Raw genomic sequence first — 25,124 nt, forward strand, 5'->3', positions numbered from 1 at the left:
TTAAAATAAGTGAGTCAAACCCAAAAGCAAGTCTACAACTGAAACACCAAAAAATAAAAAAAATAGATGCTGTGGCGTGACTTTAAATAGGCGTTCCATGTTTAAAAAAATTTTCACTGGCTGAATTAAAACAATCCTTCAAAGAAGAGTGGGCCAAAATTCCTCTATAACAAGGGAAACGACTCATTTTCAGTTATCACTAATACCTGAAGTCAGTAGTTAAGTTTAGGGCACACTTAATTTTACACTTACGGCCAAGTTGGTATTGTATGTATTTTACTGCTTAATAAAGAGAAAATCATTTTAAAATTACATTTTTTTTATTCCAATATTTGTTTCTTTGCTCTGATATTTAAATGTTTAATCTGAATCATTTAAAGCAAAAAACAAAAGACATCTTTAAAGGGGCAAAACCTTTTTCACCTTTTTGTGTGTATATCACAGTAATCCAGAATCGATTGGACAGCATAAAAAATATCTTAAAAATAAAATCCATACAATGAATAATTAGATACATTTCTGTAAATAAAAACTAACTTTCCACTTGTTATTTTATTTTGTATATAATTAATAATTTAGGCAGGTTTATATGTAAAGGTACGAAAATACTATTTATTTAATATTTGTTCTTTCTCCATTGCTTTTTGCTATTTCTGTATTAAATTCTCATAATATTTGAAAATAACATTTTGTACTATTTATGCTTCTAATTTGTTCATTTTTACCTATACTTCTTTATCTATATTCAGTGATATTTGTTTTAACAAACTGATTTACTTTTTATTTTTGACTCCCTTGTCACTTCTTAGAATGTTGCTCCCAATACGATAATTTTCTTATATATTTGATTCCAGTTTTACTTCCTGTTGTATAAACATTTCTCAAAGACAATTTACTATCAGTTCAATTCTTCTCTGTTTAAAGATAGTGATATAATCTAATATTCATTTACTATAAAGAGCAGACACAGTAGTCAAAAAGGAACTTCGAAACAAATGATATATTGCTGGTCTTAAATAATTATTGTCAAGTGAAACATATGTTTACATGAACACCTTGAGGTTTTATACTATCCACAACAAACTGTACACGGAGCTTTAAAACAATACAGTACTTATTCCCTGCGATGGTGCAATAAATGAGTCACATTTGGGCATTTTTCTTCAAACAGTAACACAAAAGTACAACAAATACATAAATAGCTTTTTGTTTCCCTTTGAATCAAACAAAACAATTAGATTTCTTGGTTCTGGCTCTTGCTACAACATGTCAATGAAGGATATATAAATTAACATCAACAACACATAATAATAATAATAATAATAATAATAATAATAATAATAATAATAATAATAATAATAATAATTAGAGCAATAATAATATAAAAGTTGTTTTGTCTTTTATATGAATCTGGTAAGCTTACAGTATGCACTGATAGAATAGAGATCATCTCGGGCAATTTGATATGATGCATCAGAAAGTTTCTCAGTAATGCACAAATCCGTATACCCAGTGTCTCCAACTTAAATCTCTGCAAGGAGGTGTCTGATTGGCTCTGAGATGAGTCCTCTGGCCCAAGCAGCTTCTCAAAGGCCCAAACCTGAGCGGTCCTCAGATGGTGCCCTGAGTTTTTTCTTGATATTTAGTTTTTCTTCTAAAAATGCCACAGTATTTGGCATCAGAAGAGTCACATGAACATTTGAGATGCATCCGTCCCCCGTTTTTTGTTTCTCTTATGTTGGAAGTCACTGCAGCACGTTTCTCTGCAACATTATGGACCCTGAGTACCATGGTGCATTTGACTGGTAGCCTTGAACCCATTAGCGTCCTTACCGCTCTTTGTTAGCTTGGTCCTCTAGTTTGGACACTACAGGCGAGTCTCCCTAAATTAGCCCCTCCCACTCAGTCAGAGGTTAACAAGGGTCACCGTCCTGGGCAGGACGTGGGTTTGATGCAGCGTCCCTGGAACAGCACCAGATTGGCGGGGCAGTGGCAGCCGGCCACACAGGGTTTATGACAGGGTCCGATTTCATTCCAGTTGTCGCAGGTTTTAATACATCCAGGACCGCAGGTGTCATACACTGCGTCATGTTTACACTGGGTGGCTGGGAGAAAGAAGTGGAAAAAAGAGAAAATCAGGACTTAAAGCATGAAAACTAGTTGCAAGAAACATCTCATAGCCTCATGCATTATTTTTAAGCACAAACACACTCAGTACGTAAATAGTAAAACATAAACAAAGTTGTTTGGTTAGCAAATCCATTCAGTTAAATGCCAAATTCTTTACACTAGTTTTATGACAAGAATCACAAATTTACCAAACCCGAACTTACTATTTTTATCTCCCTTTAAGGAAACCTCTACCATAAACACATAAACTATGCAACACCTTTCAGGTGAAAAGAAATCAGAAAGGCCAGTATTTAGATCTCAAGTCATCTCTAAAAACTATTGTGTTTCTTCTATGTATTAGTCTACGGGACTGGTGATGAACACTAACCCATGCAGACGTTGTCAGGCTTCCACTGTACAGGCACTCCTTCTCTCTCACAGGCTCTGCTGTAGGCAATGAAAGACTCACAGTAGCAGTTTTTATGGACCGGACACTCACACATGTCTGTCACACATGACCTGCAAAGAGCACAATATGATTTAGTGTAGAACGGCTTTATTTTCGCAACATTAAGTCTGAATTTTGTCAGATATTCTTTAAGGTAAGATTTTTAAATGCAATCAAGATTTCTATATCTTCAAAGAATTTGGGAATGGCCAGATGACTGTCATTGCTTTGTAAGCTTCTTATAGGTTGATTTACACTTTTTGTTAAATCAAGACACACCTCAAACACACTGATTGATTCATTGATTGATTAAAGAGTAGCAAAAATGGACAGACTCTTATCACAAGATAAATCAGTGACAAAACGGCTTGTGGACAAAACAGTCAATTCCACAAAAAAAACTAAAATCTTGTTTCTACCTGTAGAACGGCCCAAAATCAACCACACGGTGGCACTTCTGAAAATCCCACGATTTTATCTTCTGGCATTCTCGGTGGGCCCGGAGCTTGACTTTGACTGTGCCGGGGCACAGGTGGGACGTCGACCTGCGAGGTGGATGCTGCTGTGAGCAAACATCATTTCCATCGACTCGCCATGACTCAGCAAATTCGTCCACGTCGAACTTCAACAAGCCGTCACCCCCAATGGTGTCGTCTCGCTTCTGACCGTTGTAGTTCCCACAGAGGCCGCAAAGGCGGCCGCGTAGGTGGGGAGCAGCAACAACTTCTACAAAACTATCGCCATCCCAGGTGATTTCTAGACCTGTAGTGTGAAAAGTAAAGCTTAGGGACTGTGGATTTAAAAAAAAAAAACAGTTAATATGGGCTAAATTTTCAGTTGCCCAACAATATCCAAATATACTATGAGTTTTAATGTGTCCCAACCTGCAATGGTGGTGAGTTTAAGCAGGTATCCATCCAAATCGATGTGCACCCCAGGGCCGTGGTAAGGCAGTGCAATGCGAGTCCCATTCCTTCGAACTGTGAGGTGCTGATGCAGACTGAGACTCAAAGCGCCGAGTCGAACTTCAACAAACTGAGTCCAGGAGAACGAGCGAGTTCGTCGAGCATCGTTCTTCACAAACACCTGCAAGTAAGAGAAATTTGACTTACTATGCTAATGTTTAAGCTCAAGATCTTGATGTGAAGATAAGTCTATCAACCATTTCCAGTTTTTTAAACAGCCAGCTGTTGTGGAAAGGTTGTTTTTAGAAAGGTATACCACTCATTTGTATTCATTCCCAGCAAATAACTCAAAATCTTTTGAGGTGGCCTGGGTTTATTTCTGTCCATTCTTCTATGCAGAATAGCTTAATCTTTGTAGGAAAGGATGGAAAGTGTTTGTGAACATCTTTTTCAATTATTGTCTCAGACTCCAATTTAGGTTTAGGCCATTCTAACACATGAAGATGTTTTGGTCCAGTCCATCCCGTTGTATCTCTGGCTGTAAATTTGGTGGTTTCAGGACAATTTGAGATTAAAGGAGGTGGATTTTATCATGTAGGTGACTTATGAAGGCTACACTGGATTTTATATAGGGGTAAAGAGTAAAAGTGGCAAATTACAAATGCAAGTCACACATTTCAGATTGTTAATCATAAAAATTTTTGAAAACTATGTTTCATTTTCCTTCCACAGTAGAAAACACTCCATGTTGAGCTGAGGTGAGTTTTTTTCCTTCTATTTTTCATCTAATTTGGGATAAGCAAATTCCCGCAACCTCTGTTTACCTATTTACCTACCGTGAAGCTGTTGATGCCGTTTCCAGGCATTCCAGATTGGGTCCCGCCACATTCACGTGTCAGCACATATTGACAAGTGCCCTGAAAGTTAAAGGTCCTGCCGTCAAAGGTGTTGTAGTGAGGGTCACCAAAGACTGTGCATACCCCAGGTTCTGTACAGAAAAAAGACAGAGAAAGGGAATGATGAAAAAGAAAAACATGGAAAAGGTGCTTGTGCTGTTTAAATCTGAGTAAATAACTGCAGTGGAAGAGCAGCAGACCACAAAACATCACAAGCTTTAAAACAAATGTATCTGAAAAACCTAAAGTCCAACTCCAGAAACAGAATTTATGAGAAATACAGCAATATGTGGCTCTAATCTGCCTTGCTCAGAAGTGAAACCAGTATATGTGGTGTGGTAAAAAGTCTGCCTTACCCAAATAAAACTACATTTTATTTTATGTGCAAATGAGGTTTAGAGGGTATTTGTATTACTGAAATAGACCATAGTGGGGGATTTCTGCTGAGGAAAAATGACCTGAGGACAAAACCACAGTCTGGACCAAAGTACTGTGAGGACTACTTTACCAAAGCAGCAGACGTTTGCTCTCAGAAGTAAAGATTTACTCTCAGGATCATTTATATGTTCATGCAGCACTTATATATATATACATACATGTATATATGTGCGTGTGTGTGTAGAAAAAATTCAAGATAAGTAAGAGATTATTTAATACTCCAATTAGTTGGACTTACTCACTTTCAGTGCAAACTGGACAGCAGCCAGTTCTGTTCAGGATCTTGTTCTGTAAGGAACAAGGTGGAGGCATTATTCATACTGTACTTATCAAAAATAAATAAAAAAAAAGACTGAAGAATGCTAAAAGTGATCAAATTTATAACCGATCCACTTCATAAATGGTAGGACTGGAATAAACAGTTTTTTCAGTTATTGGCCTTCAAAATACCAATCAGAATCATTCAAGGAAAAATTGTCCAGTTGTTGAATTGGTTCATATCCCTTCATAATCACATAATCATAATGCATTGAATCAAAAAGACTGAGTCATTATTATCAGTACACAACATATTGAGTGAAATTAAAAGTTCAAGCTTCTTTAAACCTTGATTCCGTTCAGAAAAGCTGACAAAGTTGCATGTGAAAAGCTAATTGACATTCACAAGATCATAAAACTTTGGACTGAATGGATTGTGTTTTTCTAAATTTTTGGAGTTTTTCATTACTTCTAAAATGCATGGCTCATGAGCAGTGTGAGCACTGTTGCCTTTCAGCAAGAAGGTCCTGGGTTCGATTCCCGGCCCGGGGTCTTTCTGCATGGAGTTTTCATGTTCTCCCTGTGCATGCGTGGGTTCTCTCTGGGTTCTCCGGCTTGCTCCCACAGTCCAAAAACATGACTGTCAGGTTAATTGGTCTCTCTAAATTCTGCCTAGGTGTGACTGTGTGTGAATGGTTGTTTGTCCTGTCTATTTCTGTGTTGCCCTGGCGACAGACTGGCGACCTGTCCAGGGTGAACCCTGCCTCTCGCCCGGAACGTTAGCTGGGGATAGGCACCAGCAACCCTCCCGACCCCATTAGGGACAAGGGTGAACAGAAAACGGATGGATAGATGGATGAGCAGTGTGGACACACTTCTGCTAATTAGCAGAGCTAATTTTTTGTATTGCGCTTTTGCTAACTTCCCTAAATTATTTTTTTTTAGGTAAATTCTAAAGTTGTAAATTACTTGGCTGCTTTACAAACTTTCAGTTGATCAAAGTTAAACATCTGGAATGAAGTTTTGGTTCACAACTCATTACCAAACTCACAGACCTCGGCATCAATTCACTCGTGCAATTGATGCAATTGATTGCTCGACTTCCTGACCAGTCGACCTCAACATGTCCAACTGGACAACCGCTTCTCATCCACAACCATCATAAACACCGGAGTGCCACAAGGCTGTGTGATGAGTCCCTTCCTCTACTCCCTCTTCACCTATGACTGCAGACCTGTCCTTGGCTCTAACGCCATCATCAAGTTTGCAGACGACACCACGGTGATCGGCCTCATCAGAGATAATGATGAGGCCGCTTACAGGGAGGAGGTAGACCGTCTGGCTGAGTGGTGCAACAAAAACAACCTGCAGCTGAACACCGAGAAGACCAAGGAGCTTATCGTGGACTTCAGGAGGAACGCTGACCTACATTCATCCATCCACATTAAGGGGACAGTGGTGGAGCGTCTGGACACCTTTAAGTTCCTGGGAGTCCACATCTCCGAGGACCTGACTTGGACAACCAGCTGCTCCAAACTCATCAAGAATCAGCGCCTCTTCTTCATGAGGACCCTGAGGAAGAACCACCTGTCCTCAGAGATCCTCACGAACTTCTACCGCTGCACCATTGAGAGCATCCTCACCAACTGTATTACAGCTTGGTACGGGAATTGCTCTGTCTCCGACCTGAAGGCGCTGCAGAGGATGGTGAAAACTGCCCAGTATATCGGCGGGGCACCGCTCCCTGCCATCAAGGACATCTACAGGAAGCGGTGTTTGAAAAGGGCCGGGAAAATCTCAAAGGACTTCACTCACCCAGCACACACACTCTTTTCCCTCCTGCCCTCTGGGAGGCGTTACAGAAGCCTACGGACCAGAACCACCAGGCACCGGAACAGCTTCTTTCCCACAGCTGTCACGCTTTTGAACGCCTCCTGACATAAAACATAAACTATAAGGACTGTACTGCCCTATCCTCTCATACAACAATAACACATGGACTATCCTCACACACACACACACACACACACCACGGACTGTTTTCCTCACACACATATGCAATCTATAAATCTTATCTGCCATTATTTATATTGTATTATAAACCCACTAATACATATATAATCCATTTCCTAACATTCTTGTATATTCTGTATAATCTGTGCTTATAGCTCCCATATTTATATTTATATTTAGTCTTGTACACCTGTAAATAAATATTTATATCCTGTATAGCACTTCTGGATAGATGCAAACTACATCTCGTTGCTTGTACTTTGACAGTGCAATGACAATAAAGTTGAATTTTATTCTATTGGTTGTTAAGAGTGTTAGTGTTGATGTTTCTCTATTCTAATTTTCTCATATTCTCTTTTTTCTCCCCAATATTTCTATTTCAAACAAGAAATATACAGGAACATAATAAAATATAAATATTAGAGAACAAGATATAATACAAAATATAATCTTTGTAGTCTTTCAATGGTAAATATAATTTGAATTTAAGTCAGTGCTTTAGCATAGCTTCCACTAAGAACTGCACGTTAGTGTTAGCAGAGCTAATGTCTATGATTATTGTTTTGGAATTAAAGTAACTAACATTTTAGTTAGTGGTACCCACCAAAGCTCAAAAGAAATGGTTTGTGTTTTAATGAGTTTATTGTCAAAACAGAGATACCACAAAAATATCAGTGCTCCAACTGCAAGTAATGGACTTTGTGTAACAGGAACCTCTGTCTATGTGTGAGTGCATGAGGGTGCGTGTGTGTGTGTGTGTGTGTGTGTGTGTGTGTGTGTGTGTGTGTGTGTTTCAACCGCCATCAGAAGAGCAGATCAGAGAACTCTTTTACACGCAGAGTTTCTGTTGCCTGAGGGACGCTCTTCATTTGCACCTCCTTCTAAATGAGGACCCTCACTGATGTAATGTTTTTCTAAACTTTAAGCCTTAATTTTGAAGCTCGAACAGCAACCCCCATTTTAACTCTAACTATCCTTTGAAAGCCTGGACAGGCCAACTCTAAAGTAGAGTTTTCCTCCCCTGTCTTTTTCATGCACACGCCACTCATCTGTCATCGCTCGTACACGTTCTCTGTACTCCCAGCATACACTTCAGTTCTATCCTCCACACAAAGGCCACTCTCAGTCTTTGAAGAGTGCACACACACACACACACACACACGCCTGCACACACACAGAGGAATACACACTTCCTTTCAAAATGCACACACAGTGACAGATTAGTTTTCAAGGGCCTAAATATAGGGAACCTCTTCTCTGCTGTCACTCAAATGTAATACAGACAAAAGGCTGTACGGAGACACGCTGTCTCCAAAGGGGACCCAGACACTCTGGTGACCTGCTGCTGACCGCAGGAGGATGGCCTGGGAGAGATTGAGTGTGTCCATGAGAGCTTAGAGAGTGTGTTGTCAGTGAAGAGTCACATTTGTGACCACTAAGGACAGGTGGAGTAGTTTGTGTGCTGTATACAACCAGATTATCATCACAAATTAATCCAAAACTCAGCCAAGATGTGGTTCTCTCAGTTCTCCTTAGTACCAACATCCAGCTCAGTTTTAGAAAGAAGTTTTTGGAACATGTTTTCAAAGCTTGGATTCATAGTAGATGCGATATCTTCCTTCAGAAGTAGTGCATCTCTTAACATCAGCTGCTCCTAGACAACATTTTATCAACCAAATTCTTTTTAATATTTCATTGTTGTTCAATAAGTGATGTCACTTTCATAGCAGCTGTTATTTTCTTCCTGTTTTCATGTTTGTTTTGGGTTGCCAGTGGGTTGCTCAACCCACTGGAAAGTTAAACAATTTTTCCAATTAATGAACAATGCACCATGCATAAGCACTATAAGGTTACATTTCAATATTGGCCATATTGCCCCTTCACTATTGCGAACCTTTAACAAATAAACTACATCATTTGGTGCACTTCTTTAATAAAATGCTTCCATTTTGGGCCTTGTGAAGCACTGCAGAGGTCTTCAACAGTTTAATAGAGGTTCAGAACATAATGTGAAGCAGTAAGAAAATTATCATAGATTTTGTTCAATTTATAAAACTTTTTTCACTACTTGCAGTCCTTTTCACTCTGAATCTTCACAAACACTGGTGACATGAGAGTAGGTGAGTTATAATTTGATGTTTTTATTTCCCAAATTATAATTTCTGTGTATAAATGACAACCCTTGACATGGTGTTCTCCCAATCCAAATAAAACAACAAGAATATCTATAAATAATAGCAAGAACTAATTACATAAAAAAAAAAAAATCAAGTTGTCATAAAGAAAAACATGAACAATTCCCACCTGAAAAAGAATAACAATGATGAAATTCAATCCGTCATGACAAATTATGTTCTTTGGAGAGAAATTACAACACAGACCACCAACATCATTCTGTAGTCTCCAGCTTTGACCACGAACAACAGGTGAGGGCTTCTTGTAACCACTGGAAGCGTGTGAACTTGGACTAACACTGACACCAGCTCTGACTGCATGACCAGCACCGGTCGGCGGTATGTCAGGAATCCACTCCATCACCCGCAGACCGACAGATGACTTCAGAGTGACCTCTGCGACAGGTGAACGCAGCACAAACTTCTTTTAAACTCAGCATGCTGCTGCCATTTAACAGTTGTAGAAAGATACCTAAAACCAACTACCTATGTTTTTTTTATATTAATCAATGATGAATATTGACCAGAAGGAAATTGCGCAAGCTCAGAAAGTCTAAAATATTAAGCTCTTATTTAAGTAAATATTATTTTATTGTATTCACCAGTAAATGGTGGCAATTGCTACACATAAATCAACAGACAGTGAAATAACAATGTAAGAATATTTTATTTTTATGAAAAGATAAGGGAAAATAATTTTTGGTACTTTTTAGATCAGGCTAATAGTTTCTGTCAACATTTTGGGGCATTTATAACTTTAGAAACGACAGAAAGTCTTGAGCCATACCATGGACCTGTAAGATATGCAGGTTGTTTGGGAAAAGGCAAAAAAACATACGAGTTGCAAATCTAATAAGCGGAAAATCCAGATGTACTTCTACAAGTTGAAGTGAATCTCTGTCACTCACCGAGGGGCAGCTGGTGATGGGCACACACTGTTTGGGCCGACACTCGACATTGCCTTTAACACAGGCACAAAGAGTGCAGTTCACTGACGACCACATGTCTCCTTCCTACAGACACAGCAGGGTCACAGAATTAGAGCACATACAGAATGAATTGGCACATTGAATTCAGGCAGCATGTCATAAACCCAACATCTGCATTTCTTTTGCTGCTTGCTAATTTACTAATGTTTGAAGCACCAATATTAAGGCAGTGGTGACTAATCTATCAATACCATCAATACTCCATTCATTCTTGTCCTCACCCTGTAGATTTTGTTTCGCACTCTGCAGTACTTCACCTCCTCCACCTTCACATAAGACAAACACTCATCACAGCACTGACTGCCCTGGCAGCTGCCTGGACGTGAGCACCGCTTTTTGCACAGCACAGTTGAATCCTTAAGGACAAGAAACAGAGAGTTAATCACTCTTGATCCTAGATATTGACATACACTGCTTAAAAAGATATAGAAGAATTTTTCTGCACTATCTGACAGTAAATCAGATAAAGTATGTCGGGTCATTCATTTGTTTCTTTGTGGTTTCCATAATAGCATTTATTTACCAATCAGAGGCTTAGAAAGCCAAAAAATTATTATCTGGGCTTTCTGAAATTGAGACTTTGAAGCAAGTAATACAATATTAATCTAAAGAATTTCTTCTAAAATTTCTTGAAATCAACAAAGAAATTTGCTAAGGACACCACAATTGTTTGATCAAAATCTTACAACATAAAAGGTAATTGTACCCAAATACTTAGAAAATATATGTATGTTTCTGAAGTTGAAGGCATTTTTTGGTTTGAGTTTAAGTCAGAAAGTGGAAAAAAAATTGTACAATCAGTTATAAGCTCTAAACGAAGAATATCCACATTTCATAGTGTCGAGAAAAGAGTAGTAAAATAAGTTAAACAGTTAAATCTGTTGTAATAAAAATGAATCTCTGAGAAAGTACCTTGCATGTGCAGGTGGTACAGTTGTTGAGCATAAAGGAAGTGCCATTCTCATACACATCGCTGTGGAAAAGACAACTTCCTAAAGAGAGATCAAACACCTTCCGCTGACCTGGAGGTGAAAGAGAATCATGTATGAAGAAAATCACATAAACAGAAAGAGCGTTACAAGGGAGCTGAAGCTCAGACATACCAATACACCTGGGACAGCACTGTCCAGGAAGGGTGTGGCTCAGGTGAGCGGGGCATGACAGCACAGGACACACTTCCTTCATGCATAGAGTCCGTCCTCCCTACAATAATAACAAAAAGATAAATCACAATTACCAACATACATTATTATGGTTCAATGTTTGTATATCACATTAGCATCTGATGTCAGTGTAAATGTGATTTGCACATAACCTAAATGTTTTGCCATGTAGGCCAAAATTGTCAAGCTGAAAGTAATCAAGCATCACAAACTTCTGGGGGGTTTTTTAAATAAAAGTGCAAATATAAAAGTGCAAATGCAAATTCATTGATTATTTTTTCTTAAATTTTGCAATATTTTAATGAAATACACAACAAGGCACAATTGTTGAAGAAATTGGATCCCTGAATCATGTTGTTCCAGGAGAATTTAAAAAAGTTTTTCTTGTGTCCCTTTTTTAAAGTAATCCATTTCTTTTGTTAAAACTTTAAGAAGAATCAACATTTGCTGACAGATTAAATTAGCATTACTTTTTAAAGGTTTTTGTTGGCTCAAGTGGCCTTCATTTGAAAGTACTTTGACAGAAAACAGGATAATCAGAGAGGGGGAAGACATGCGGAAAATGTCGCCAGCCGGGAATCAAACCTGCAACCACTGCCATGAGACTAAGGCCTCAATACATGGGTCGTGCTTTGCCTCTGCGCCACCCCAACACCCCAATCAGCATTACTTTTTAACTGGAGATAGGGGCCATACACAATCATCTGAAAAGCCAAAAACGACTCCCCTGCCACAGTCTGTGCACCTCTGGCCAATTTTATTGCTCAACTGCCACTTAAAACAAAAGATAAATAAAGCAAAAACAATATTTTTCCATAACAAGTTTCCATAGATACAGATTGACACAGCATTTTAAATGTCCGACAGTAAAATCATTCAGCATCATAAGGAACTCTGTTAACCTTGTAAATAAACAAGGGAAAGTATGATAACAAGTTTGCTTGAGCATTTGTTTAAAAATCCTGGACCGTGTCCTTATTGGGCATCAACACATTAATACTTCCATCTGTTTATGGACCTGCCTGAAGGGTTTGTTTGTCTAAGGGGAGATGCTGGAGGGAAGCAGGAACATGGGAGGAATTAAAACGGGGAAAGCAGAGGCGGATGTTGTCCCAACCAGAAATTTGTGACTCCTGAGAGACTCCAAAACGAACTCATTTGCAGGAGAGAAATGCTGTTGGAAAGGTGAATTTACGCTGAATGTGTACTCACAGTGCACATGCACTTGATGCATGGTTTGCCTTCAGGACTGAATTCTTCCTTCTCTTTATAAAGGAGACCCTCAAAGATGCAACCTGCAGCAAAAGATGGTAACCATATTTTATTAGATGTCCTTTAAATTTAGTTTATTAAAACATATTTTGTTAAGCTCATTAAAGATATTTGTTTTGAAAATACAACAATAAATAGATGCTTAAAAGTCTAAAAATGTGTAAATTAGGTTAAAAAAAACAAATGGCAAATTATTTTGAGTACAAAGCAATTAAAATGATTAAAAACGCTGATGTTGATATGTTTTTAAATACACTTCTTGAGTTCCCTCTAAATGAATATGAGTAGAATAAATAAATATGAAAAGTTTTATCTGTTTTTACATCCAAACCAATACTCACTCGGGCAGGTCGGACAGCACTTTTTTGGGTGGATTTTTGGGTTCTTGCAGTGAATGACACACTGAACTTCAGACTCTGTGATCACTCCTTCCTGAACAAGAAGCAAAAATAATTCCTTCAGCTTCACATCTAAAATATATCGTTGCACCTTTTTTTTATTTTCCAATCTTTAACGGCTATGACACAGTTTGTATCTTCTCTCTTATTTCAATCCACATCATTGATTATTGCATGACATTTATGTTATTTTTATCCAGGCGTGTGTTTATCTGTCCTCTGGACTTTTTCCAGTCTTCCCACTTCATAATTCCCCCTTCTATTTGCTACCAGTAACATATATCTCAGAGACTCACCTGACAGCTTCTTGTTATGCAGGGTTTGGTAGAGGTCACCCAGGATACGGAGCTGTTATAAGACCGTCCATCTAACAAGCAGCCTTAATCAGACACAGAGAGTTAATGGTTAGATTTATTCTATTAAATTCTCTTTACATTCTCAAGATTTAGAAATTAACCAGCTGTGGCATGCATGGCATATTGAGAAGATGCAATTGTAACTATGCAGATATCTTTTAGAGGTTTTGGTTGGAAAACACTTCTTTTCTGTTCTGGAAATGTCTTCTATTAGACAAAACAGATGATCAGATAACCTATTATTTCTCAAGATGTTTTTATTTTTACTTCTCTTATGACAGGCACTACATATGATATGCAACTGTCGGCTTACTGGCTTTAAAGTGAAAACCAGCATCAGTGTATGTTGTCTCATTAGAAGATGTGTTGCAAAAACACAAATTGATGTTTGATTCTTAGAATTTTTCCAAACTATATCATTTTCTAACCCAACTTTCTTTTCTAATTTAACTATTTAAAATCCCTTCATAAAAAAAAATCTAATGCTTTTTCCTCATGTTAAAGTTAATACAATTTCTCAAAGCTACATACAATATGTTGTAAAAAAAAAAAAAAAAAAAAAGTTTATCTGTTTATCACCACTTTTTATGTCTCATAAAAAATGGTCCCAACCTTTATGAAATCTGGATTTTAACAACTCTGAAGTATTAGCTACAGGGCTGCTTCAACTTTTTCTTGTAATAAATTCACATTTCTTGGTAATAAATCTTTAGTTTGGGAGGTCCTAATAAAAATATTTTGTGATGAGAATATACAGGCCTTGGAAGAAGTATTCATACCGTTTCAATTTTCCCACATTTTGTCATGTTGCAGCCACACATTCATTGAATCTGTGTTTTATAAGGATTTTAGCTTCTTTCATTTCTACTTCTTAATACAAATCTGAAACATTTAGCATTATTGTATTCAGTCCCATCTTACCTCACAAATTTAGAGCAGATAATTATATAAAAGACCACATATTAGTAAAACAATCTGTGTGTGTGTGATTTGTTTATCGGAGGACATTGGTTAATAATAAATAATAATAATAATAATAAAGACTAGCATCCTGAAGACCAAGGAATACACCACATGGATCAGGGATGTGGTTGTGGAGAAGTTTAACTCAGAGTTAGTTTACCAAACAACCTGCTTAACCAGGCTCTATAACTCTGAAAACAGAAAAATGTATAAATGAAACTCGAATCCTCTGCCACTCCTCCACAAATCCAGCCTCAGAGCAAAGCATTTAGATGCAACAGCTACTCTTTACATAACGGCTGCTCCACTGTCACCCACTTTCCTTTCAGCGCTGAGTAGAAGCCTATTCATTTCATCCCTTTTACAGTAAGCGGTCTCAGATCAATGTTTAACTTTTCATACACTGAAACCTAATCAGAGCCATTGATCTACTTTCTGCTTTGTAAAATGAATCCGGTGATGCAATATCACTGCTGCAGGAAGAATTGTAGTAATTTAGAAAAAAGGTTGAGTTCAGGTAACAAAATCCCACTGTTAAAGAACATAGTGGCTTGAAAAAGCATTCATGCATTATGAACTTTGCCCACATGTTGTCCTCATGAGAGAAAATGTGTCTTTTCTGCACTTCTTTGAGAGTGTAAGTGATCATCTAGAGCACTTTATGTTGCACCAGGTAGTGCTATACTACAACAGTTTGACTTGTAGTGCAAAAAGGCAGAGTCACAACCATCAGGGCATCAATCAGTAAATTGTGAACACTTTCTCAGGTGTTTTCTCAGAATCAAGAGACCAACTTTTAATCAAGTTACTGTAATTAAAAGTAACCATTTTGACTCAAACTATTTCAAATTTATTTGTGAAAATCCACTATAACATTTCCAATAAATCTTATTCTCTTTAATAAAGTAAAAGTAAATGAATAAATAAACTTCTGCAAGACTTTTTGACTTCCAAATGCATGTCTTGCTGATGGCTTAAACAGTAAATGTACTTAAACAGCTAACAATAAGATTCTGTACCCTCATTCAGAGGATCTGCTTAACTAACAGAGCTGAAGTAATTGCTTTATTCATTATTTCTCCACTGCGGCATGTATAAACTTGTTTTCAAAAGGAACTTTAGACCGCAGTCTTGTAATAAAGTGACGCATCCTGGCTGGGATTCTCATCAATTGTGAGAATGACTTTATTAATAAGTGAAAACACAGCAACACAACCTACTGGTGTGTTTCCAGTAGCAAAGACAAAACAGAGTTCATCAGTCAGTCCCAATAAGAAGGGAAGCTGGCCGCAGTGTCGATGCAGCGATTTTCTCCACTTCTATTAATGAAGTGCTGAGTCGTAAAACAGAAAGCTGCAAACAAAAAGGTTGCGGCCCCGCAGAGAGCCAGAGGTAAGTGTGAGTGTTTTTATATTTCCATGGAGCCACATGGCTTCTTCATCAAACACATTTTCAAGCAATAAGGTCATTTTGGAAGTTTGTTTATTATTTAAAGGTAAAGATTGGTTCCAGGTTAGTTCCTTAAAAACATATTTCTTCTGAAAGAATCAGAATAAATATTTGGTTATTTTGTTGGCATTGTTTTTAAACATGGCTGTCTTAGTTTACTGTAGGCAACTTTATTCATTTTTTCTTTGTCTGAATTGAATTCCCATCCGATTGACTCCGATTTATTTCAGTGATAAACAAAAATTACCTTAGACATTAATGTGAAAATACATAAAAGAAAAACATTCTGGAAAAATCACCGAGTATTTTTATCATCTTGCTGCACTGCAGACTCTGGTTCAATACTTATATAAAAATTGATAAAATACAGTGTAAAAATTCTGGAACAGCCTCCCATCTCAAGTGAGATCTCCCCAAAACTATATCATATAAAAAAATCTTCTCTTTACACAAGATTTTGGTGGAGTATGATATACCCTTTTTTTATTTGATTATTTGGGCATTGTCCTTACCTGTTGATAGATTTTATTAGCGCGTCATGCTGTGTTGGGTTTCTTTACATTTTGCCCACATATCACATTGCTGCCCTTGAAGTTGTTGTATTTTAAGGGGCTCTCAAGAGAAATTTAAATGAGGTATACATTTCCACACACATGCTATGTATATTTAGAATCCAAAACTAACATTTACAGATTCCATTATTTATTAACTAGATGTTAAGCTATTATGCTGTAAATTATAAGAAAATTCAGAAGAAGATACACAGATGATCGTCCTCAGAGATGTTTGAATGATCCTGATCATTAAGACAAAGATCGCAATGATGCTGCCCATGTGGATGAATAAACAAATAAATCATCTTGAATGATTTCAGACTCATAAAAGTAACTATATTTCTGTTGCTTGTAAACCTGACAGTGAACCCATTCAGCAGCCAAACTGTCTCCACATGCTATGGCTGTGTGTATGTGGCTTCACATGAGGTGAATAAACATCCAGATTTACTCCCACAGGTTGCATTGAGGCCTGGCTGTTTGCATACACTGCAGTAAAGTGGTCTCTGAAGGCTTGGTAAATCTGCATGAGCTTTATGTTTCTGCGTTATAGAAGTTCTTCCTATTAAAGTCCCGCAGCTGCAGATACCACAGCAAGACAATAAAAGCTCCCAAGTTCATTATTATCATCATCGCTGTTTATTCACCATCAAATCAGGGTCTGAAGACAGAGTAATACATGCTCGTCTTACCCTGGATCTGTTAATCTGTCTTACCTTTGCACCGTTCACAGCAGGCGCCAGTCTGTTTCACCACCAGAGCACAGTCATCAGAGACGGGCGGACATTTCTCCTGTTTACAGTCTGCTTTCCCATCCTGCAGGAGAGAGACAGGAAGAGAGCACTGCTCAACTGTCAAAACTCTGACTTTAGTCTAACTATTATATCACATTCTCATTTTATCTCTTCCATTATTTCCATCATGTTTTATTTTTTTTTTCTTTTACTTCTAAATGTTTCAAAACAGCCATCATGACCAAAATACCACATAATAAAGATGCTTTAAAATTGTCTGGTAAAGGACACATTCAGGCCTCATGAGGTGCATTGTTCATGGTAATCATCCAAATGTAATTATTTAATATTCAGTTTTTATTACTCTGACATGACCAACCTTGGGGTTTTGATTTGAAGCACGAGCACAACATAAGCCTTCAATTATTTATATTTTTTCTTCATATTTAACAAAACGCCCTTTAAGAATCAATATTTGTGACCCAGTTACACTTTTTCTAAGTTTATAGCCAGATGTGGTGCAAATCCTTTTCATCAAATCTTGTCTTACTGTCCAAAGACCAGATAAAAATTCTCTATATATTATTAAGATGCTTTAGAATGAACACTGCTATTGTTTAAATAGGAGCTAAGAAAAAATACTCAGTGATATGATTAAAGAAAGTGACACAGTGCTAAAGAATGTTCTAGAAAAGGCAACCTATTTAAAAGGGATTGCTAAATTATGAAAATCTTTATCCCAAATTTTAAAATATACCTTCACAGCTGTGGGAGCAAGGAGTGAAAGGACTGAAATGTTTCTCTGTTTAAATTTATTTAAAAGGAAAAACAGTCAATAACTCAAAATACAGTAGAGGATGAATTGCATGCTTATCAAAAAAAAAAAAAAAAAAAGACGCATTTGAGTTTATTTGGGGCATATTTAACAGGAGAAATATAAATAACATTTTCTGTGTAATAGCACAGAAACACAAGAATCTTCACTCAGACTGCCACTGAATGTGTTTCTCATTTCCAACCACAGATGGAAGAAGGTTGCCACCCTTGTTCCTGCTGGAACACCCAAAATGAACACTTTTTTTCCTCTCATCAACTAGTTAATGAATTATAGAAATGTTTCTTATGTGTGTTGGGGTTGTTTTGTTGTGTTTTGTCACAACCAAAGAGTCTTGCTGTGAAGCTATGAATAGGCTAAGCAAGAATAAACATTGGCTTCAGTCTATTCTTTTTGTGGTCAATTATTGGTTCATAAAATAGCCCCATTAGTAATGCTGTAAATTTACCAAAATAAAGTTAATCTTAAAATCAGGGATGGAAAAACTGAAAACATAGTTAGATTCTTCAGCTCAATTTATCTTGCTGAAGATCTGTGTCTTCAGCAAGATTTATTAATGATTGTTTTAAGTCAATAATTCCTTACCACTGATTAAACTATTGGCAAACTATTTAACCTATTACAAGACATTTTCCCGTGTTTCAAGTGAAATAATCTGCCAGTGGAACTTTTATATTTTAGTCAAGGAATTATTGACTTAAATTAAGCTTCTAAAAATGTACTTGTAGATTATTTTCAACTTATTTCATGTATACTGGGATATTTGCACTAGAAACCGGATCAAAAATACTTAAGAATTTGTGTTTTTGCAGTGTGACATTTAGCTGTGTCTGAGCAGACACATCAGCACCACCAAATGTGCAGGTATGAAAGAAGATCAAATTAAACAGGATTACTACTACTACTACTACTACGTATTTTTTTGTTTTTTGTTTTTCAAATTTGCAACTTGGCTTGACTTTTGCAATCTGAGAAATAAAATATGGCTCAGCCTTGACGCTTCAACTGTGAATTTTCACACCAGCACAACAAACCTCCGGTCGCCTCCAGAAACACTACGCACTGAGTCCGTCAGCGCTGCTACACGCACGGTGGGACCAGTCAGAACTGGCGTCGCTTAATTCTCTCAAGTTTCACACCCAGTCTTTACTGCCGTTTTCGTGCCCACTCCGAGTGTGTTTTACTTCACAAACTATGAGGGTTTGTAAAAGAGGAGGCTGGCAGGTCCTGCGGCAGGAGGCTCCAACAAAGACGGATCAAACGAGTGCGAAAATAAACCCGGCCAGTTTTATATAGCTGCAGCTCTCCGAATAAACCCCAACCACACCGAGGTCAGATGATGTCATGACACAAGAGGAGGGAGGAGAGGAGCCGAGATGGAAAGAAGCAAATAATGAAGTATAACAGGTTAGAGGGAAGATGACAACTAGAGGAAAATGACAAACTCAGGATGAGATTCTGCTTTGTTGAAAGTTACTCTGCAAATCTTACACTTTTTAATACCTGGTCATCAAATTCTAAATCTCATTTTACCCCAGACAAGAGGGATAAATTATGTCAAAAATAAAAGTCAGCTATATGTTAATGAGTTACAATATTCATGAAGAAGGAGAAGAATTAAATGACTTAATTAATGTCAGTTCCTGTCCTGAAGCAAAGGGATTGAAGAATTTAAACTGGCAAAGATATTTTTAATTTCCAAAATGCTAATATTAATCATGGCATAGTAGCAAAAGATATTACCAATAAAAGTTAGCAGAACATTTAGTAAATATAAATAGCAATACCACAAAGACAGCTGAGCTTTACATCCAGTTATATCTAATGTCCTCCTTTTAGGAGAATGATAAACTATTAATGTGTTTATTCATCTGGGTAATCAGTTTCACTATAATTGATGTCACAGGTGAAAGTACTCATCAAGGTCTAACTTTGAGAATATAGCCAAAACACAGTGTAATGAATAAAACAAAGAAAATATAATAAATACCTAAATTTAAAAAATTGTGCTTAGTTGTCAATACAGTCTTTTAACAAGAGAAGGTAACTATGCAAAACCTAGAAGACAATCAAACAGGATTCTCATTTAGTGTCAATTGCTGCTAATTTAAACATTTTCTTACAAAAGAACAAGACTTATGTCACTTTCTATCTTTTGCTGCACTCTTAGACATTTTTAATAGACACCGTTTTCCAAGTAACTAACAGAATCTGTAACATTTTAATGCATCTTAGGGCAAAGTGTTACCAATACAACATGATATCTACATGTTGTAGATCTTAGACATGCTGTAATTTTCTTCAAACCAAGAGATTTTTTTTTCTTCTAAATTTCTGTTCACTGCAGTACTTTAGAATAAATGTACTACTGGAAAGAAAGATTGGCCATGGAGGTAGACCCACTAAATGGTGGAAATGTGACAAGTCAAAGTGCAAAACAACTAGAACAGCATATTATCAATTGATGATGAGGTGGTTCCTCAGACCACTGCTGTTTTATAAGCGTAGCCCCGGGCTCAGCCTGTAATTTTAAAGAGAAGCCATGGATAAATTAAGTAAGCTACACAGTGGGTATTCAAGGAACTGCAAGGCAAAATATTTCTATATATATTTAAACCGTAATCATCTATCATGAAAGACAGCTGTAGTTGAGTTTGTGAAACTTTCCCATAGACTGTTAAAGCCGACTGTAAACATGCGGCCAACTTGCTGCTATAAGTAAAGCAACAGGAAGCTTCCAAGTCTTGGTCCTGAGTATGCCTGTCGCAATAAGCAATAAATCAATTAATTTCAAAATGAATTAAAACAAGCCCAATAATTCCCATTTGCACAATTTATCGTTTTTCTCTTTTCTCTCTCTCTTTCTACCAAAAACTGGATGACAGAAGTCCTCATTCTGGTGCTTTGGTCTCAACTGGCCCAGTTTTTGAAGAACTTTTTTTTTTTTAAGACACTTCATAATTCATTTTATTTATTGTTTCTGTTATTTTGCTGATTTATTTTGGATATTTACATCCAAATGTAAATAAAAAGGTCTTCCAGTTCCAGTGTTAAATGTTCATTAGAATTTAAAGTTTATTGGTCTCTGAGAATGTGTTCTTGTATTATTAAGTCTTTAATGATATATTACTTGAAAAAGGTCTCAAAACAACAATATTATCATTTACCACAAGATTTCTGGGATAATATTTTGTCCAGCAATATTTGTTATAGTGACAGAACCAGTCCTGAGATCTGTTCTCATTTAACTTTTTTTTTTTTTTTTTTTTTTTTTTATTTACTTATCTGTTTTCTAAATATCCTTTATTATACCCGGCAAAGAATGACACACTAAAACCTAAGGAAAACTAGATAGCCAATTAGCTAATCAGTTAATTTGCTTGTTTTCATAACTTCATTCACAGGAACATGCAACTTCCACACAAAACTGTGGTGAATGCTCAAATATATGGGCAGTAAAACAGCACGACCAACTCTACATTTTGAAATTGTAAATAAATGTATCTAAATTTGAAGTCGACCAAACACCAACCTTGTATTTAACTGTAATTTAAATGTTTTAGTTCCTTTAATTAAGACAGAATCAGTTGAAAGCTCCTCAGAATAGTGGCAATGTTGAATAAAAAGCAACACCACATTTCACTGCTATTTTTGTTAAAATTTCAGCTCAGGTTACTTTTCTATCTAGTGCACAGTCATGCACTGCTTACTTATTCTGGGTAAAATCAGCAAAAAAATTAAATAAAAAAATTTCAGTTTGTGGATGTGACAAAAGTGGAAAGAACATGACTAATTTTGCAGTGTAGAGTAGATTTAGGGATAATAAATGTTTGTTTTGCATTTAAAACAATTTTTTATGTAGAAAAAACTTGTGAATGTGCCTTTAAGTTCTGAAAATCAGCATCTGGAAGGTCATGTCCTTCTTCGTCCCTGCACTATTATCCATTAGCAGAGTATTGGTGGTACATGTGACCCACTTTGCTGCTACCCTTGTTGCGCCGGGGTCAGCGGTCACACCGGGTCACCTCGCCTTATAAACACTTGAAATACCACCACGGCACCAAGGCTGCTTGACTGTCTGTGGCGGAGACTGAGACCCCACCCCCACAACACACACAAACATTACGAGGGATAAGGCACTGGTATGCTTATAAGTGGGTTTGTGTCAAAGGGAAAGTGATGCCAGTGGGATGGTCTGTGGTTCTACAAATGCAGACGTGGTTTTGTTCGACGGCCTGAAATTTGCAACTTTTGTCTTTCTTCACTGAATCAGACAAACTGTAACCCAAACTCATGGCTGAACTTTAGTCAATTGGTTAAAACAATCAATCGCAAACAATTTGAGCTGCTAAGACGCCGGATTTAACCAAGAACAAGAAACTACACAAGTAATCAGATTGTTTAAACTCAATCAGTGAAATTTAATAATTCACTAATGCGTTTATTGAATGTAAAAGGTCAACGTCTATAACCTAGCTGAGCAAAAGCCTTTTGCTGTTAACTGCTCTCCTCCAACTCCACATATTCAGACTGGTTCCAGGAAAACTGGGAAAGATGAAAATATTAAACTCAGGGTGGGTATTATAAAATTATTTTAAAAAAGAAAGAAGAGGCCAATAAAGGTTACATTATGCTGGGTAGCTGGGTATTTTTTTAAGACACTGCATTTCCACAAAACATCAAGTGTAAACATTTGATGCAATGGGTCAAATTTACACAAAAACTTTAATTGACAAGATTTGGTCAAGTGATTCTATCTATGGTTTACATGATGTAGCTAATCCTGTAATCTGTCTTAATGTTGTTTACTATTGAAAAACAAAATGCGTCATAATGCCATTTGGGACAAAAGTTCTTATAAAAACACTAAAACATAAAATGCTGTACATCTGAGTTACTAAACAATATTTTAGCAACAAAATTTCTTGAACGTTAAAATTAGGGTAGCTCTGCCACTCGGAGGCGACAGTGTTCATTGCTTCACCTCATTGTGTTTCTTAATATTTTTTTCATCTTTATTTTCCTTTTTCCTGTTTTATCCACATCCATAAAACTGTCCACCCATTTTATCCTGGTTTCTTTTTACATTAATTCCTGGGTATAGTTTTCTACCTAAAGCGGCCTTAAACTAAATGAAATGTCCTCTATTATTAATTCATCAAAACAAATTATTTTTTTATACAGACTACTGTTTAATTCAAGACACACTTTTCCTACTTAAATGTACTACAAAGAAAGTTGCTGCACAGAAGAAAGAACGATCTAAAGCTTTCATCTTGCAAGCATCCTTTTCCTTTTTATGTGTTCAGGTCTGGTAAAGGGATGGAGAGATAAGGCGGTGTCACCTCATCACCATCAGCCCTTAAATTAAAACCCCATTTACGTCCACGGACCACAACACCTCCCAACCTCTCAAACCCTAACGGCCTTTTCTAAATGTGACCTTTCACCTCACGTCCAAAACATAAAAGGCAAAAGCAGCACTCCAAGCAGACAAATGTTGCTGTGTCTCTTACTTTGTTTTTCAACAAGTAAGATAATTCATTTGTCTTAAAATGAATATAAGTAGTATGAGTTGGATAAAAAAAAGGTGATAATACATGAAAAAAGACCTGTTTTAAGAAAGCTCATTTAAGAAGAACAGATGTGAAACAAACTTTCTGATATCAGTCCTGAAATAGTTACAAAGCCATTTCTAAGATTCACTTCTAAATGTACTCCAAGACCACTTCAATAGCTCCTTCAGCTAAATTGTATTTACATGTTATTATTTTCCACTGGGAGAGAGAAGACAGATCTTCTATTAACTTTTTTTAAAGTAGTAACATAAGGGTAAAAAAATACACATCTGTTGTTCAGCATAAATCAACAATGAAATAGTTTAAGAAGTTCTAACTTTAAATCTCCACACCATTATCACTTCACAATCAAAAGGAAAATACAAAGAAGCCAAATTTCACTCAATGTTTCACTGGAATATGTCAGAAAAATCTCATTAGTTATGACATTGTCTACTTGTCAAGTCAGGTTTATTTGCTTAGCACATTTCAGCAACAAGGCATTTCAAAGTGGTTTACATCATTAAAACATCATACAGTCATCGATTCTGAAAAACGCAATAAACATTACATTTTGTCACATGCTGTCATCAAAATCAAGCAAAAACACATAGAACATGTTGATCTGTGTTCCAGTTACTGCTGATCAAGGTCAACTCTAAACAGGTGGCTCCAATTAAAATTAAATCACACATTTTTCTTACACACAATTGAAAAGTGAAATACTTTGCTTCTTCCGCAAGCCATTGGTGCATTACGCAAAAGCTTAAATAAATAATAATAATTTTCCATTTTGGAATTTGGAATTTCTGCAGAATTTTATCATTTTTATTGTAATATTTAACTTTTATGACAACAAAACAAAATATAAAAAGGGTAGCACATCACAAACACCTTATTTCTGGATGGATGCCCTCATAATTTCTGTTGATTGACTTTTAAAATAATTTTATTGAGCCACAGGGAGTCAACCTTGTTTCCACACTGAAGCCATAAGGTCATGTAAATAACTGAATTCCAACAGTTTTTCCATCAGATATTTCATTAAAGCAAATAAAACACACTTATTATGAGCAGAAGACAACAGGTTAGAATGTGTTCCTGTTTTGTAGCAAAAGCTAAACATGGCATTTATGCACATTTATCAGCATTAACATTATGGTAAAAGAAGGACATGGATATCAGAGCTGCTGTTTTCTTATCAGCTGTCTATCAAGTAAACCTCCCTCCTGTACTGATCATCTACTCTTTAGGTTGAACAACCTTTGACCTTCCTCAGAGATCAATCCCTGCTACCGGGCGTAAAAACTTCCTCACAGAGCTCTACTGGAATGTTTGTTTGATTAATTAACGGCCAGCAGGGGTTTTGACCCCTTCAGCTTCGGCTCTTGTTTTTACCAAGGATGAAATAATGCAGACTTGTTCTGCTATACATCAAAAATGCTCATAAGATGAGCTGGGAAAAAGTTTGTTTGATTGAGCGTCACTTCCAAGTGAAAAACAACTCGACTGATCAAAGCTCCCTGCTTTTCACGTTTCATTATGTTGTGTTTCCCGTCAACATCTGTCTATTAAATAATCCAGTATTTACACTGAGGTTTCATTTGAG

General features: G+C 36.7%; 1 protein-coding gene across 7 annotated transcripts in view; it reads right to left on the reverse strand.

Moving 5' to 3' along the window:
• Positions 1–1,351: 1,351 nt before the first annotated feature.
• bmper (BMP binding endothelial regulator) overlaps positions 1,352–25,124 on the reverse strand; it is a 44,352-nt gene continuing 20,579 nt past the window's right edge. For all 7 annotated transcript variants that reach the window (XM_044116074.1, XM_044116071.1, XM_044116073.1 and 4 more), the window contains 14 exons: positions 17,105–17,204; positions 13,363–13,445; positions 13,010–13,100; positions 12,609–12,691; positions 11,337–11,436; positions 11,146–11,255; positions 10,455–10,589; positions 10,153–10,257; positions 5,042–5,087; positions 4,302–4,453; positions 3,445–3,646; positions 2,980–3,322; positions 2,501–2,631; positions 1,352–2,105 (listed from right to left, as the gene is read on the reverse strand). In XM_044116074.1, the coding sequence (XP_043972009.1) occupies positions 1,924–2,105; positions 2,501–2,631; positions 2,980–3,322; positions 3,445–3,646; positions 4,302–4,453; positions 5,042–5,087; positions 10,153–10,257; positions 10,455–10,589; positions 11,146–11,255; positions 11,337–11,436; positions 12,609–12,691; positions 13,010–13,100; positions 13,363–13,445; positions 17,105–17,204 (1,863 nt within the window). In that variant the 3' untranslated portion in view covers positions 1,352–1,923. The remainder of the gene's footprint in view (positions 2,106–2,500; positions 2,632–2,979; positions 3,323–3,444; positions 3,647–4,301; positions 4,454–5,041; positions 5,088–10,152; positions 10,258–10,454; positions 10,590–11,145; positions 11,256–11,336; positions 11,437–12,608; positions 12,692–13,009; positions 13,101–13,362; positions 13,446–17,104; positions 17,205–25,124) is intronic.

This window comes from Gambusia affinis, linkage group LG05, assembly GCF_019740435.1.
Source record: "Gambusia affinis linkage group LG05, SWU_Gaff_1.0, whole genome shotgun sequence".
Classification (NCBI taxonomy): domain Eukaryota; kingdom Metazoa; phylum Chordata; class Actinopteri; order Cyprinodontiformes; family Poeciliidae; genus Gambusia; species Gambusia affinis.